The sequence below is a fragment of the Callithrix jacchus genome, chromosome 3 (genome assembly GCF_049354715.1).
Source record: "Callithrix jacchus isolate 240 chromosome 3, calJac240_pri, whole genome shotgun sequence".
In the NCBI taxonomy this organism is placed as follows: Eukaryota; Metazoa; Chordata; class Mammalia; order Primates; family Cebidae; genus Callithrix; species Callithrix jacchus.
The window spans coordinates 185,772,647-185,789,817 of NC_133504.1; the positions used below are offsets into that span (position 1 = coordinate 185,772,647).

The window sequence follows — 17,171 nt, forward strand, 5'->3', positions numbered from 1 at the left end:
TAACGACGATGATGATGATGATGATGATGATAGGGATTACAGCAGCTGACACTTACTGAATGCCAACATGGTGCCCGATTTTATTCAGCATATTTTACATAAATTAGTTTGTTTAATCTTCACAAAACAACACATAGGAATTTTTCATCATCTAATTTTATATATAAGGTAACTGAGGCAAAAGGGTGTAATTAAATCTCCTGAAATCACAGAGCTGGGCAAGAGGCAGAGTTAGGGGTGATTTCAGGTGTCTCTGACTCTGGGTCCCAACACTCAGCTCAAATGTCCCTAGTAATCACTCCACAGGTATCTGCTGAATGAATATTGATGATGGATGGATGGATGGAAGCGTGGATGGAGGGAGGGAAAAGGGGAGGAGGGGAAGACAGACATATACAGAAAGGGAGAGAGATAATAGATTGGGAGATTCATGGGTGAAGAAGACATGGCCCCTACACTCTGAAAACTCACTGTCTAGTGAGGGAGACACTCATGTACAGTTGCAGTGATGGAAATGCCACCATCTCCTTCGGGATGGAGGGTTACAGGAGCTGGAAGAGACCAGCTCTGCCAGAGGGAATCATGGATGGCTTCAGAGAGGAAGTAACATTTGGGTTTGTCTTAGAATATGGAGTTTGCAAGTCAGTACAGCAGAAGCATTCTAGGCAGAGGTCCTTCAAAGGGACACATGCCATGCCTGAATGTGTCTCCAATACTCAGAGGCAGCAAGAAGGTCCAGGGACTAAAACGCAGGATCTGAGAAAGGGAGCGATGAAAGGTGGGATTTTTACATTTAGAGCTGGGGTTGGGGCTGTAAGTCATCATTTTCATTTTTCAGGAACATCCCCTTAACCATCGTGCAGAGGTTTAACTAAAGTAGGGAGAAAGGGAAGTAAGCAGAAATTGAGGTTAGGAAAGGAGCAGAGGCTTTGGAGACAGAAGGTTTAAAGTCTGTTTTTCAGCTGTGGGATCTTGGCGAAATGACTTAACCTTCCTAAGCCTCAGCTCCTTCATCTCTCAAATGGGTATGAAAACGTCATGGGATGGACATAGGTTTAAACACTTAACGCACTGCTTTGGACATAATGAGAGCTCCACTGATGCTGGCTAATATCAAGGTTATTTCTGTTGTTCAGATCTAATCCATCAGACAAGCTGGGCAGCCAAAGTGGAAATGAGAAAATCCAGGCAGAATCAACAGAAGGTGGCCAGTGGCATATGGGGAGAAGGGCAGAGAGAAGATCAGAAGATGCTGAGGCTGGGCGCAGTGGCTCACACCTGTAATCCCAGCACTTTGGGAGGTTGACGTGGGAGGATCACTTGAGGTCCGGAGTTTGAGACCAGCCTGGCCAACATGGTGAAACTCCATCTCTGCTAAAAATACAAAATTAGCTGAGCATGGTGGTGCATGCCTATAGTCCCAGCTACTCGGGAGGCTGAGACAAGACAATCAATTGAACCAAGGAGGTGGAGGTTGCAGGGAGCTGAGATCACACCACTGCAGCCTGGGTGACAGTGACTCTGTCTCAAAACAAAAAACAATAAAAGAAGAAGAAGAAGGAGGAGGAGGAGGAGGAGGAGGAGGAAAGAAGGAAGAAGAAGGAGGAAGAAGGAAGAAGAAAGAAGAAAGCAGAAGAATAAAGAAGAAAGAAGAAGAAAAGAAGAAGGAATAAGAAGAAGAAAAGAAGAAGGAATAAGAAGAAGAAGAAGAAAGAAAGAAGAAAGAAGAAGAAGAAAGAAGAAGGAAGAACAAGAAGAAGAAGGAAGGAAGAAGAAGAACAAGAGGAAGAGGAAGAAGAAGAAGAAAAGAAGAATAAGAAGAAGAGGAAGAAGAAGGAGGAGAAGGAGAAGGAGGAGGAGGAGGAAGAAAGAAGGAAGAAGGAAGAAGAAGGAAGAAGGAAGAAGAAAGAAGAAGAAAGAAGAAAGCAGAAGAATAAAGAAAGAAGAAGAAAAGAAGGAATAAGAAGAAAGAAGAAGAAGGACTAAGAAGATGAAGAAGAAAGAAAGAAGAAAGAAGAAGAAAAGAAGAATGAATAGAAGAAAGAAAAAAAGAAGAAGGAATAGAAGAAAGAAGAAAAGAAGGAATAAGAAGAAGAAAGAAGAAGAAAGAAAAGAAGGAAGAAGAAAGAAGGAAGAAGAAGAAGAAGAGGAAGAGGAAGAAGAAGAAGAAGAAAAGAGAAGAAGAAGAAGAAGAAGAAGAAGAAGAAGAAGAAGAAGAAGAAGAAGAAGAAGAAGAAGCCGCCGCCACCGCCACCGCCGCCTCCAAGTCAGGCTTGGGAAAGTAAATACACAGCAATTTAAACTGAAATGCAAATACAGTGGTTACCATTTGTTTGGGGTCATGCTAACAGTTAGGAGTAAGTTTATCCCATTTAAATTTGCCTGTCATTGTCACTTGGCCCTGTGATTCAACTGAGCCCTGCATATGTTCCAATTGCGCCAAATAGTCTAAATATTTCATCAGATAAGGTACCCTTGATGTGGTTTTCTTAGGAGTAATTTCTTCCACAGCATTCCATTTCATGCTTTTTTAAATTCTCCTGAATGTTGAACACTCTAAAAGCTCACACAGAATGAGCAAATTGTAGAACGCAAGTCTCATATCTGGAACAAAACAACAGGCTTGTCTTCACTCCAAATGCAAACTCAAGTAAGAGTGTATCATATGCATTGCCTTACCCCCCATTTAATAATGCGGGTCATCTGATTTACCAGCTGCTCCCAACTCAGGACACGCTAACTCTCTGTTCTAAACAAACTGGAGGTAGGAATTCCTCAAAAGAGTTTTTTTTTTTTTTTTTTTTTTTTGAGACAGAGTTTCGCTCTTGTTACCCAGGCAGGAGTGCAATGGCACGATCTCGGCTCACCGCAACCTCCACCTCCTGGGTTCAGGCAATTCTCCTGCCTCAGCCTCCTGAGTAGCTGGGATTACAGGCACGCACCACCGTGCCCACCTAATTTTTTGTATTTTTAGTAGAGATGGGGTTTCACCATGTTGACCAGGATGGTCTCGATCTCTTGACCTCATGATCCACCCGCCTCGGCCTCCCAAAGTGCTGGGATTACAGGCGTGAGCCACCGCACCTGGCCCTCAAAAGAGTTTTAAGATAAAATAAAAAATGTAAGTGTTGTACTCTCCAATTATTATACTAATAGAAATCAGAGTGGTCTCAAGTAAAAAGCACTACTCTGCGTTTTAGGGCTGTACTGAGGGTATTTCTTGGGCTTTTAGGATGAGCAGATGAATTATGCACTGAAGGCTAAACGTTCCTGGTGCCTCACTCTGCCCCTAACTCACTAAATGACCTTGGACCTGCTCTTCCCTCTGCAGGCTCTATTTCCTCCACCTGGAATTCAGGGCAGTGGTCCGCCTCATGCTAACCACCTTGAGTGTAATACTCGCTGTGGGCTTTGGCTAAGTACTCTGTGGAGGTTTCCTCCTATTATTAATTTGCTAAGGACTTTTACCTTGAATGGGTGTTAAATTCAGTAAAAGAATGATATGGTTTGGATTTGTGTCCCCACACAAATCTCATGTTGAATGGTAATCCCCAGTGTTGGAGGTGAGGCCTGCTGGAAGGTGACTGGAACATGGGGGTGAATCCTTCATGAATGGTTTAGTGCCATCCCTTTGGTGCTATTCTTGTGACAGTGAGTGAGTTATAGTGAGATCTGATTGTTTAAAACTGTGTAGCACCTTCCCCACTCCCTCTTCCTTTTGCTCCAGCCATGTAAGATGTGCCTCCTTCCCCTTTGCCTTCTGCCATAATTGTAAGTTTCTTGAGGTTTCCCCAGAAGCTGAGCAGATGCATTATGCTTCCCAGTGCAGAATCATGGGCCAATTAAACCTCTTTTCTTTATAAATTACCCAGTCTCAGGTATTTCTTTATAGCAATGTGAGAACAGACTAATACAGAAAATTGGTACTAAGGAGTGGGCACTGCTACAAGAATAATTGAAAATGTGAAAGCAGCTTTGGAATTGGTTAACCAAAAGAGACTGGGAAAGTGTGGAGGGCTCAGAAGAAGACAGAAAGATGAGGGGAAGTTTGGAACTTTCTAGAGACTTGCTACATTGCTGTGACCAAAATACTGATTATTATATGGACAATGAATTCTAGGCTGAGGAGGTCTCAGATGGAGATAAGTTAACTTACTGGAAACTAGAGTAAAGGTCACTATTGCCAAGCTTTAGCAAAGAGACTGGTGGCATTGTGCCCCTACTCTAGAGATCTGTGAAATTTTGAACTTGAGGGTGATGACTTAGGGTATCTGATAGAAGAAATATCTAAGCATAAAAGCATTCAAGATGTGACCTAGCTGCTTCTAACAACCTATTCTCATAAGTATGAGCAAAGAAATGACCTGAAACTGGACCTTCTATTTAAAAGGAAAGCAGAGTGTAAAAGTGTGGAATATTTGCAGCCCACCATAGCTAAGACAATGGGAAAAAAACCTCAAAAGCATTTCAGAGACCTTCATGGCAGCCCTTTAATCACAGGCCTAGAGATCTAGGAGGAAAGAATGGTTTCCTGGGCCAGGCCCAGTGCCTCGCTGCCCTGTGCAGCCTTGGGACCCTGATCCATGCATCCAGCCTCAGCTCAAAGGGCCCCAGGTACAGCTTGGGCCACTGCTCAGAAGACATAAACTATAAGCCTTGGCAGCTTCCATGTGGTGTTAAGCCTGCAGGTGCACAGAATGAAAAATGAAAGAGTGAGTCTTGGGAGCCTCTGCCTAGATTTCAGAGGATATATGGAAAAGCCATGATGTCCAGGCAGAAGCCTTCTGCAGAGGCAGAGCTTTCATTGAGAACCTTTACTAGGGGAAATGTGGGGCTGGAGGTCCCACACAAAGTCCCCAGTGGGACACTGCCTAGTGGAGCTGTGATAAGGGGGCCACTATCTTCTAGACCCTGGAATGGTAGATCCACTGACAGCTTGCATCCTATGCCTAGAAATACTGCAGTCACTCAACATAAGCCCTTGAGAGCAGCTGTGGGGACTGAATCCCACAAAGTCACAGAGACAGAGCTACGCAAGGCTTTCGGAGCCCATCTCTTGCACCAGCATGCTCTGAATATGAGACATGGAGTCAAAGGAGATTATTTTGGAGCTTTAAGATGCTGCCTGCCATCCTGCATTTCATCCTAAGATGATGATTGCCATCTTGCATTTCATCCTAAGATGATGACTACCATCCTGCATTTCAGACTTGCCTGCGGCCTGTAGCCCCTTTCTTTTGGCCAATTTCTCCCTTTTGGAACAGGAATATTTACCCAATACCTGTGGCTCCATTGCATCTTGGGAGTAACTAATTTGTTTTTTGTTTTATTAAATTGTACATTATATTTTTTTGAGACAGAGTCTCGCTTCATCGCCAGGCTGGAGTGCAGTGGCACTATCTTGACTCACTGTAACCTCTGCCTCCTGGGTTTATGCAATTCTTCTGCCTCAGCTTCCTGGATAGCTGGGACTACAGGCACCTGCCACCATGCCCAGCTAATTTTTTGTATTTTTAATAGAGACAGGGTTTCACCTATTAGCCAGGATCTCCTGACCTCATGATCCACCTGCCTCGGCCTCCCAAAGTACTAGGATTACAGGTGTGAGCCAATGTGCTCAGCCTTGTTTTTATTTTACAGGCTCATAGGTAAAATGGACGTATATTGCCTCAGATGAGACTTTGGACTTTTGAGTTACTGCTGGAATGAGTTAAGACTCTGGGGGACTGTTGGGAAGGCATGACTATATTTTGAAATGTGAGAAGAACATGATATTTGGGTGGGGCCAAATCTCATGTTGAATTATAATCCCCAGTGTTGCAGGTGGAGCCTGGTGGGAGGTGGACCACGGTTTAGCACGATCCCTCTGGTGCTGTTCTCATGATAGAGTTATTATGAGATCTGGTTGTTTAAAAGTGTGTAGCACCTTCCCCCACTTCTATTCCTCCTGCTCAGGCTACGTAAGACACGCCTGCTTCCCCTTCCCCTTCCACCATGATTGTAAGTTTCCTGCAGCCTCTCCAGAAGCTTGGCAGATGCATCATGCTTCCTGCATAGCCTGCTGAACCATGAGCCAATTAAACGGGTAAACTGGGTAACTTTATAAATTGCCCAGTCTCAAAGTATTTATTTATAGCAGTGCAAGAACAGACTAACATAAAAACTTATTCTCTATATTCTAAAATGATCATACGAGTCACTCTGCTTTAATTTGTTAATCAGATGAATTTTATAAATGGATGTTTTAATGTTAAACCAACCTTATATTCCTGGAATAAACCCAACCTGGTCATTTTTAATAGATGGCTGTATTCTGCTATTTTGTTTTGAAATGGTACATCTGAGCTCACATGCAAGATTGAAGTATAATTGTTCTTTCTTGTACTATTCATGTCTGGTTTTGGTGTTAAAGTTACCTAGCATGGTAAAATGAATTGAGGAATATTAACACTAGGAATAATTCATATATGAGTCTGGAAAAATACCTTAAACTTTAGCAACACTTACCTACAAAACCACTGGAGTAGGGTGTCTTTTGTCGGTGTCTGGAAGATTTTAAACTACGGAACCAACTTCTTTCATGGTGACAGGGATGTGTAGACTTTTCTTCTATTTGAGTCAATTTTGGTAATTTGCATTTTCCTAGAAAATTTACCTTTCATTTCAGTTTTTGAATTCATGTGTATTAAAGTTTCCTCTTAAAACTGCTTTAGCTGAATTCTACACATTTTCATATATCATAGTTTTTCTCTGTATTTTAACTTTCTTTTATGTTACCTCTGACCTGTAAATTATTCAAAAGTATGTTTTCAAATTCTCTTATTTTTAAAAACTCTACTGCATCTATAGTCATGTTGCTTTTTATACTCTTAATATTATTGTCTTTTTTTAATAGTTGCTCTTGCCAAGGGTTTGTTTATTCTATTAGACTTTTCTCACAAAATTCAACTCTTCACTTTATCAATTCTGTGACAGTTTTGTTTTTTTTATTTCGTTTATGCTATATTTCAGAAGAAACATACTTGTATTTGTTGAGGAGTCTTGATCTGGCTCACCCAGGCTGAAGCATAGTGGCACAACCTCAGCTCACTGCAGCCTCTGCCTCCTGGGTTCAATCAGTTCTCCTGTCTCAGTCTCCTGAGTGGTTGGGACTATCGGCATGTGCCACCATGCCCGGCTAATTCTGTATTTTTAGTAAAGACAGGGTTTCACTGTGTTATCCAGGTTAGTCTCGAACTCCTGACCTCAGGTGAACTACCCACCTTGGCCTCCCAAAATGCATATACTTTTAATAATATACTGAGGGAATGTGTTCTCCTCCCAGGTCCACAAGGGGGCACAGATTTTAGGGCAGGAACTTGCCAGGGACATGCCCTACCTGCCTTCCCCCACGTCTCCATCTGGGAGACTTAAGGCTCTTTGTTTAACTTTGGCACATACAGGAAAGGATTAAAGATCAATCACTCCAGTGGAAGTTTAAAGGAACTCTTTTCATTGGCAAGGGGGCTTGGAGAAGGTGGGAATTCCTCCCAGGTTAAAAGTCCCCTTCTTTCACACCTCCTTGGATTCCATACTTGGGTCCCCTTCCACTACCTTTGTGGAAGCTGCTTTCTCTCTCCTGGATTCCCTCTTTCTGGATTCTCTCACTCAGTGTGAGAGGAGCTTTCCCCCTCTGGGAACCCATCTCACTCAGTGTGAGGGCAGCTTTTCTTTCTCCTCGCTCAGTTTGATAGTTAGCTGTTTCTCTCTCTCCCCTTCATCTTTTTTTCTCTCTCTTTCTCTCAGCCTAAATAAATCCCTTTCCGCAAAAACGCTTTGGGGTTTTTTGATATTTACTTGTGAGCGCAATGCGTCCGGCGTGGTCCCCTCTCCCATTCTTGGGTGAGTGAGAGACCGAGAGCCTGGAGCCCACTGGGGAGCAAGATAAACCTCCCTGCACCCTGAAATCTGGAGGCAAAATCTCAATAAATATATCACCACTTATTAGAAAATAAATATATACATTTACTGAGGTATAATATCTGCATGTTTTAGAAGAAATGTGGTATAAACAAACTAAAAACAATAAATGTCTTACTTTTTCCCCTTTTTATATAATCTTAATTGTGAGCCTTTCTACTTCCCTAGTATCAGTTTAGGGCACAAATTTTCTTCCTAAAACTGCTTTAGCTGAATTCTACACATTTGCATATATTATAGTTATTCTCCGTATTTTTAGATTTCCATTATGTTATCTCTGACTTGCAAATTATTCAAAGGTATGTTTTAAAATCAATTTCTAAAATTAATTTTTTTAATTTTGATTTTTTTCTAAAATCAATATCTAAAATCGATTTTAAAAAATCGATTTTAAAATTTCCAAAGTCAAAATTATGGACACTTTATAATCATCTTTTAAAAAATGATTTAAAATTAATTTCTCCTTGTCAAAAAGTATTAAAAGAATATTGTATAGTCAATTATTTTTAACTGTTCCAATATGTGCTGGAGATACACAGTCATAATTTTTAGTTATAAGAGTTGTATATGTACATTAGAACACCTTGTGAAATGTGTTGTTTAGTTCATCTATATCTTTACTTGTGTTTCTTTTTTTTTGAGACGGAGTTTCCCTCTTGTTACCCAGGCTGGAGTGCAATGGCACGATCACCGCAACCTCCGCCTCCTGGGTTCAGGCAATTCTCCTGCCTCAGCCTCCTGAGTAGCTGCAATTACAGGCACGTACCACCATGCCCAGCTAATTTTTTGTATTTTTATCAGAGACGGGGTTTCACCACGTTGGCCAGAATGGTCTCGATCTCTTGACCTCTTGATCCACCCTCCTCGGCCTCCCAAAGTGCTGGGATTACAGGCTTGAGCCACTGCACCCGGCACTTGTATTTCATTTAATTAATAAATCAACCACGGACAGACGTATGCAGAAATTTCCCACTGTGATAACAGATTTATCAATTTCTCCCTGTTTTAGCAATTGTTCTTTTTGATATATTGAGTCTTTTATTAAATATATGCAAGCTTAACATCACTATATGCTCCAGGTGAATAAAATTTAAAAATCAGCCCAGGTGTGGTAGCCTCACATCTGTAACCCCAGAACTTTGGCAGGCCGAGGCAGGAGGATCATTTGAGCCCAGTTGAGATGGGGTAAAACCGCATCTCTACAAAAAACACATGAAAGAAAAATAGCTGGGCATGGTGGTGCATGCCTCTGTAGTCCCAGCTACTTGGAGGAGGGAGTGGGAGGATTGCCTGAGCCCAGGAGGGTAAGGCTGCAGTGAGCCAAGATCGGGCAGCTGCATTCCAGCCTGCTTCACAGAGTGAGACCCTGTCCAAAAACAGAAAAAAAAATTAAATCATTTCTGTAATATCTTTAACAATTTCACAGATTATTATTATTTTAGATTCCGTCTTGATAGCTGGCATCCCTGAAGTGCTCGGGGATCTCGATCTGCTTTTGCTTCTCTATGCAGGTCATCTCACCCGCCTTCTTTATGTGTTCAGTGACTTTTTTTCCTTCAATTGAGACGGTTAGGGTTAGGGTTAGAGAGCTCATAATTCGGCTGGACTTAATCTACTGAAATCCTGAGCTGCCCCATTCAGAAAATTTTTTTTCTGGAGAGGATTTGTCTTTGCAAGAAGACAGTTAACCAACTTGGAATTATTTTAATTTAAGTGATCACCTTGGAGAGTTCAGGACTGGATGGCTAAAATACATTTGGATTTGTTCCTCATGTTGGCAGAAGCCTTTGATGAAAAACTCACAGGAAGAGTTTCACCTGGAGCAGGTGTGGAGGTGGGTTTTTCCAGCAGGTGGCTTTCTCCTCCTGCCCCTCACGGGGTGTTCTAGCTAACTGAGACATTCCACAGCCTCATCTCCCATTCCTCGAATATTAATCCCAAGCCCCTGTGTTGCAGGTGTCAGCCTTCGCTCTGTAGTAAAACTGGCTTCTGAATTTGCCTCCACTTATCTCTGTGAGTTCAGATTACTCTAGGGTATATCTTGCATCGTAGAGTAATTTGGGGATTTTCCACAGACCCTTGTGAGCTCACAAAGCATTAAAAAATATGTGCATTCTCATTTGCCCAGCATCTGGCTATTTTATGCAGGAATTACCTACAATGCTCGCCCTTCCTTCCTTCCTTCCTTCCTTCCTTCCTTCCTTCCTTCCTTCCTTCCTTCCTTCCTTCCTTCCTTCCTTCCTCCCTCCCTCCCCTCCCTCCCTCTCTCTCTCTCTTTCTTCTCTCTCTCTCTCTCTCTCTCTCTCTGTCTCACTCCTTTTCTTTCTTTCTTTTCAGACGGGGTCTCACTCTGCCACCCAGGCTAGAGTGCAGTGGTGTGATCTCACTCACTACAACCTCTGCCTCCCAGGTTCAAGTGATTCTCCTGCCTCAGCCTCCGAAGTAGCTGGGACTGACAGGAGCATGCCACCATGCTCAGCTAATTTTTGTATTCTTAGTAGAGATGGGGTTTTACCACATTGGCCAGGATGGTCTGAATCTCTTGACCTCGTGATCTACTCGCCTTGGCCTCCCAAAGTGCTGGGATTATGCTTTTGCTTTCTTTCTATCCCTAAAATAGCTGTTACAGTGCAGGGTGCATACTGTCTGCCCACCCCCAAAATAGTTTTAGACTTTTCAGCATCTACTGTTGTTACTTTTTAAATAAAGTAATGGGAGCCTCACATGGCAAACTCAACTGATATAGTCCATAGACCTGACATAATGGGTTGAAGTCAGAAACAGATTCCATTCCTGGCTCCGGTCATCAGCCAGGTGATCTTTACGAAGAACTTGACCTGCCACTGCCCCAGTCTCAGTTTACCTGAGAACTGAGTGTAATCACAGTATCTACTTCACCACACAGCTAAATAATGAATAAAATGGCAAAGAGCATAATTGGAAAGCATTGAATTGCACCTTCTTATTAATTATGCTTAAGTAATAATCTTAATAAATGTAACTAAATAAAGAATTTGAACAGTTCAGTGAGAGCGTGTCTGTTCACAACTTAGAGGCGGCTCCCTCCCCATACTAGGAATTCAACAAATGTGAGGGCCTTTTTCCTCACTATAAGCAATTATGACAATAATAGATAATAAGTGAAATTCTAAAATCTACACATAAAAGGCCTAAAAGTAGTCACCAAAGCAGTTATTACCATCGCTTTTGTGAGAGGATATACCTCTCACATTTTGGAAAGAATGTAGCATGTTGCGATAATGCTTACAATTAGAATTTTAAAAATAATAAATAACCCAATACATTGCTGCATTGATGGTGTCGCTAATTGGAAGATACGCTATTGTCTTCCCTAGCACAACGAAATAAACAATACTGCCAAAGAAACCACAGCACCTGCCAAGTTTCAGAGACGTTAAAATCCAAAAGGGCTGCTTCTCAGAGCGATTAAATAGAGCCATCTTGGGTTGAGAGAGTGCAAAGTACTGTCTAATAAGTCACTTAATTTAATCCTCACCACAACCAGCAGCAGAGACAGGACAGGGGAAGACACAGAGACAGGACAGGGGAAGACACGGAGACAGGACAGGGGAAGACGCAGAGACAGGACAGGGGAAGACACGGAGACAGGACAGGGGAAGACGCGGAGACAGGACAGGGGAAGACGCAGAGACAGGACGGGGAAGACACAGAGACAGGACAGGGGAAGACGCAGAGACAGGACAGGGGAAGACGCAGAGACAGGACGGGGAAGACGCGGAGACAGGACAGGGGAAGACACGGAGACAGGACAGGGGAAGACGCAGAGACAGGACAGGGGAAGACGCAGAGACGGGACAGGGGAAGACGCAGAGACGGGACAGGGGAAGACGCAGAGGCGGGACAGGGGAAGACGCAGAGACGGGACAGGGGAAGACTCAGAGACGGGACAGGGGAAGACGCAGAGACAGGACAGGGGAAGACGCAGAGACAGGACGGGGAAGACACGGAGACAGGACAGGGGAAGACACAGAGACAGGACAGGGGAAGACACGGAGACAGGACAGGGGAAGACGCAGAGACAGGACGGGGAAGACACGGAGACAGGACAGGGGAAGACGCAGAGACAGGACGGGGAAGACACGGAGACAGGACAGGGGAAGACGCAGAGACAGGACGGGGAAGACACGGAGACAGGACAGGGGAAGACGCAGAGACAGGACGGGGAAGACACGGAGACAGGACAGGGGAAGACGCAGAGACAGGACAGGGGAAGACGCAGAGACAGGACAGGGGAAGACGCAGAGACAGGACGGGGAAGACACGGAGACAGGACAGGGGAAGACGCAGAGACAGGACGGGGAAGACACGGAGACAGGACAGGGGAAGACGCGGAGACAGGACAGGGGAAGACGCGGAGACAGGACAGGGGAAGACGCGGAGACAGGACAGGGGAAGACGCAGAGACGGGACAGGGGAAGACGCAGAGATGGGACAGGGGAAGACGCGGAGGCGGGACAGGGGAAGACGCAGAGACGGGACAGGGGAAGACGCAGAGACGGGACAGGGGAAGACGCAGAGACGGGACAGGGGAAGACGCAGAGACGGGACAGGGGAAGACGCAGAGACGGGACAGGGGAAGACGCAGAGACGGGACAGGGGAAGACGCAGAGACAGGACGGGGAAGACGCGGAGACAGGACAGGGGAAGACGCAGAGACAGGACGGGGAAGACACGGAGACAGGACAGGGGAAGACGCGGAGACGGGACAGGGGAAGACGCGGAGACGGGACAGGGGAAGACACGGAGACGGGACAGGGGAAGACGCAGAGACGGGACAGGGGAAGACGCAGAGACGGGACAGGGGAAGACGCAGAGACGGGACAGGGGAAGACACAGAGACAGGATAGGGGAAGACGCAGAGACAGGACGGGGAAGACACGGAGACAGGACAGGGGAAGACACAAAGACAGGACAGGGGAAGACACGGAGACAGGACAGGGGAAGACGCAGAGACGGGACAGGGGAAGACGCAGAGACTGGACAGGGGAAGACGCAGAGACTGGACAGGGGAAGACGCAGAGGTGAGACAGGGGAAGACGCAGAGGCGGGGAAGACGCAGTGGCGGAACAGGGGAAGACGCAGAGACGGGACAGGGGAAGACGCAGAGGCGGGACAGGGGAAGACGCAGAGGCGGGACAGGGGAAGACGCAGAGGCGGGACAGGGGAAGACGCAGAGGCGGGACAGGGGAAGACGCAGAGGCGGGACAGGGGAAGACGCAGAGGCGGGACAGGGGAAGACGCAGAGGCGGGACAGGGGAAGACGCAGAGGCTGGTACCAGAAGGAACCAGCTCTGCCCCTCTCCTTCCCAGTGCCTGCACTCACCCGGCTATGTGATTCCAGAATCTGCATGCAGGCTGACTTGGTCAGCGTCTCAGTCGCACTCAGCTCTTCCAGGAGCAAGTCTTGGATGCTGAGGAGGGCAGTGTAGGCCGACAGGGTCTGGGTCACCCGGGCTGCCTTCTGGAACTGCAGAGCAACAAGAGACTGTGCAAAGCCTCCCTCCTGCGCCTCCAGCCGCTGCACTCTCTCCTGTAGCAATTCACCTCGGACCTGGGAGGGGATAGGAATGAACTGAAACCCAGAGAGCAATGAGGAGGGTGGAGAAGGGCAAGCCGCCTTTCAGAGTTCACAGACCCGGAATCCTGAGGACCACCAAAGGTTTACAATGGAGACGCACTGGGAACCCACAGGGAGCAACAACAGACAAGCCTGTCCCTGCTTATGAAGACGCCAGCGGGCTTAGGGAGTCCAGCCAGCCTTCATTCCATATGCATCATCCTCAATAGTCACCCGAGCCTGCTGCTCTCCTGAAAACCCTCAAAGTCTCTCCATGTCCTAGAGGATGAAAGTTCAACTCCTTAGCATGGGATCCAAGGAACTCCCCACCTCAATCCCAGCCAAGGTCCCCGTGGACAGGTGTGGCCTGTTCTTCCACCCCTACCCCACTCACTCATACACGGACATCTGGACATCTGGGACTTCCTTTCCCAACTGCGCGCTGTGCTCTACACACCACGTGCTTTGTTTCTGCGGCTTGCGCTCTCTGCAGTGACTAAAATGTCCTCCCATCCTCTCTTCCTGAAATTCTTCTGTCTGTCTGTTGGGTCTGTAGTTCCCAACCAGCCCCTCTGAAGCATTCTCACTTCTCTGTTTCTTTTGTTCCATGTAGGCTTTAAGCCAGGTGCCCAGGGTTTACTTGACCTCGGGCAAGTCATGAAGCTCTGCATGGCTACACGTCTTCATCTAGAAAGCAGAGACAGTAACACCATCCAACACATAGAGTTTAGCTTACTTTTTATCAAAACATCTTTATCAAGCTATAACTTCTGCACAATAACGTGCACATAATTACAGTACACATTGTGATCAATGTTGACATATTTCTACCCCTGTGAAACCATCCCCACAACCAGGGTGGTAAACACGTCCATGTTCTAGGTAACCCTACCCCCTGCCCCCCACTCGGCAACCACTGATGTGCTTTCAGTTACAACAAATGAGTTTGCATTTTGTAGAGTTTTCTCTAAGTGGAAACATACAGTACATATTTTTTTGTCTAGCTTTTTTTTTTTTTTTTTGAGACAGAGTCTTGCTCTGTCACCCAAGCTGGTGTGCAGTTGCGTAATCACGGCTCACTGCATCTTCCACCTCATGGGTTCAAGTGATTTTCCTGCCTCAGCCTCTGAGTAGCTGGGATTATAGGCATGCAGCAGCATGCCCGGCTAATTTTGTAATTTTAGTTTAGATGGGGTTTCACCACGTTGCCTAGGCTGGTCTTGAACTCCTGGCCTCAAGTGATCCACTGCTTTGGACTCTCAAAGTGCTGGGATTAGAGGCACAAGCTGCGGTGCCTGGCCTGTCTAGCCGTTTTGACCAAGCATAATTATTTTGAGATTCACCTTTTACCGTCTTCTTCTGGGCTGAGCATCTGCTGCTTCCCCCTTCCCGTCCTTTGTTGCTTTATCAGCTATAGCTCTGTTTTGTTATTTTTAGTGGCTGCTTTAGCGTGCACAGTACACATCTTTGACTTATCCCAAGGTACCTTCAACTGATACTGTATCACTTCACATGGAGTACAAGAACCAAAAATAAAATTCTAAGGCCCTCCGACCATCCTCTCAGCAAGGGGATGTCAAAGTTATCCTGAAAAACTCGTTCAGGCTGTGATGGGAAGGAGGAGCTGAACATCCCTCCCTCCCTCCCTCCCTCCCTCCCTCCCTTCCTTCCTTTTGAAATTTCAGCTGGAAACATTTAGAATATATTCTCTCTGAAGCCTGCTACCTGGCGGCTTCATCTGCATCATAAAACCTTGGTCCCCACAACCCCTTAGTGTAACCCAGAGGTTCCTTCCTATTGACAATAAACTCTTTCGACCAATTGCCAATCAGAAAATCTTTTAGTCTAACTATGATCTGAAAGCCCTCACTTCCAGTTGTCCCACCTTTCTAGACCAAACCAGTGTACCTCTTACAAATATTGACTGATGTCTCACGCCTACCTAAAATGTGTAAAACCAAGCTGTGCCCCAATCACCTTGGGAACATGTCATCAAGATCTCCTGAGGCTGTGTCGTGGGTGTGTTCTTAACCTTTGCAAAATAAACTTTCTAAATTGATTGAGACCCTTTGGCTTACAGACCTTCTGCTAATTTACTTCCATTTCTTGCTTCCTGGTCTTTATGCTATTTCTGTCACGTATTTAATTTTATATGTGTTATAAGCTTCACACTACTTCGTTATTATTTTCATTAAAACAAGTCAGTCTTCAAAATGTTCCTGTATTGAAGTGAAATGCACATAACACAAAATTTACTACTTTAAAGTCAACAATTAAGTGACATTCAGGATTGAGTAGCCCCCACCTCTATTTACTCTGAGAACATTTCACCATCCCCAACGCAAAAGCAAACCCCACAGCTCTTAAATAATTATTCCCCAGTCCTCCCACCCCCAAGTTCCTGGCAACTACCAATCTTCCGTTTCTATGATTTTCCTTATTCTGGATATTTCATATAAATGGAATTACAGAATAACCACCTTTTGTGCCTCGCTTCTTTTACTTAGCATAAGGTTTTCAAAGTCCATCTACGTACTGTATCAAAACTTCATTCCTTTTTATGACTGCAAAATATTCCACTGGATGTATGACCAGTAAATTTTTGGAAGATTTTTAAACTAAAAAGAGAATCTAACATATGTACCCATGTAGTTACCATTCCCAGTGCTCATTTTTTTTTTTTTTTTGGTGTGGTTCTAGATTTCTATCTCTTATGAAAATCCTTCAACTGATTTCCTATAACATTTCTTGCAGTATGAATCTCTCCTAGTCATAAAAACTTTCAGCACTGTATGTCTGAAAAAAGTTATTTCATCTGCATTCTTGAAAGATATATTTTCTGAATAAAGAATTTTAGGCGGCAGGTTTTCCCGAGTGTTTTGAGGACATTCCTCCGCTGTCATCTTACTTGCATTATTTGAAACGAGAAATCTGCTGTCAACGTAATCTTTGCTTTGTAGGGTACATAATAAATCGTTTTCCTTCAGTTGCTTTTAAGATTTTATCAGTGGTTTGGAGCAATTTGATTATCATATATTTTGGAAAAATTGTCCTCAAGTTTCTTATGCTTGGAATTCACTGAGCTTCTTAAATCTGTGAGTTTATAGCTGTCATCAAATTAGGCCAAATTTCAGCCGTTAATTCTTCCAATATGCTTTCATCCTTCTTTCTCTCTCTCCTCCTCTCTGGGATCCCAACTACCCACACATTTCGGCCACTTGAAGTTGTCCCGTGGCTCACTGCTGCTCTGCTCACTTTTCTGTTTTCATTTTAGATAATTTCTATTGCTACATCTTCAAGCTATTCTTTTTTTCTGCGATTGTTAATTCCCATACACACACACACACACGTGTATGTGTGTGTATACTCAAATCAAACTTCTAGAGAAGAAACATATGTGTGATACAGATGCAAATATAGACATATAGATATCTTTTTATGTCTTCCATATCTATACTTAATGTTTTTTAAATATATAAAACACAACTATAATGACTGTTTTACCCCATTTATGGTGGAGGTCACAATTTTGTGTATGTGAAAAATCATATGTTGGTGCTGACCTTGAGCAGTATGATATAAATAACTCCCACAGCTTAACGTTCCAATAATG

At 44.5% G+C, this 17,171-nt stretch overlaps 1 protein-coding gene across 5 annotated transcripts in view; it reads right to left on the reverse strand.

The window, feature by feature from the left end:
• EVC2 (EvC ciliary complex subunit 2) overlaps window positions 1-17,171 on the reverse strand; it is a 160,125-nt gene that overhangs the window by 18,762 nt on the left and 124,192 nt on the right. For all 5 annotated transcript variants that reach the window (XR_013533207.1, XM_054253497.2, XM_035294080.3 and 2 more), the window contains one exon: window positions 13,325-13,552. Coding sequence is in view for 4 of the 5 variants with exons in the window: in XM_054253497.2 (XP_054109472.2) it covers window positions 13,325-13,552 (228 nt within the window). In the remaining variant the exon portion in view is untranslated. The remainder of the gene's footprint in view (window positions 1-13,324; window positions 13,553-17,171) is intronic.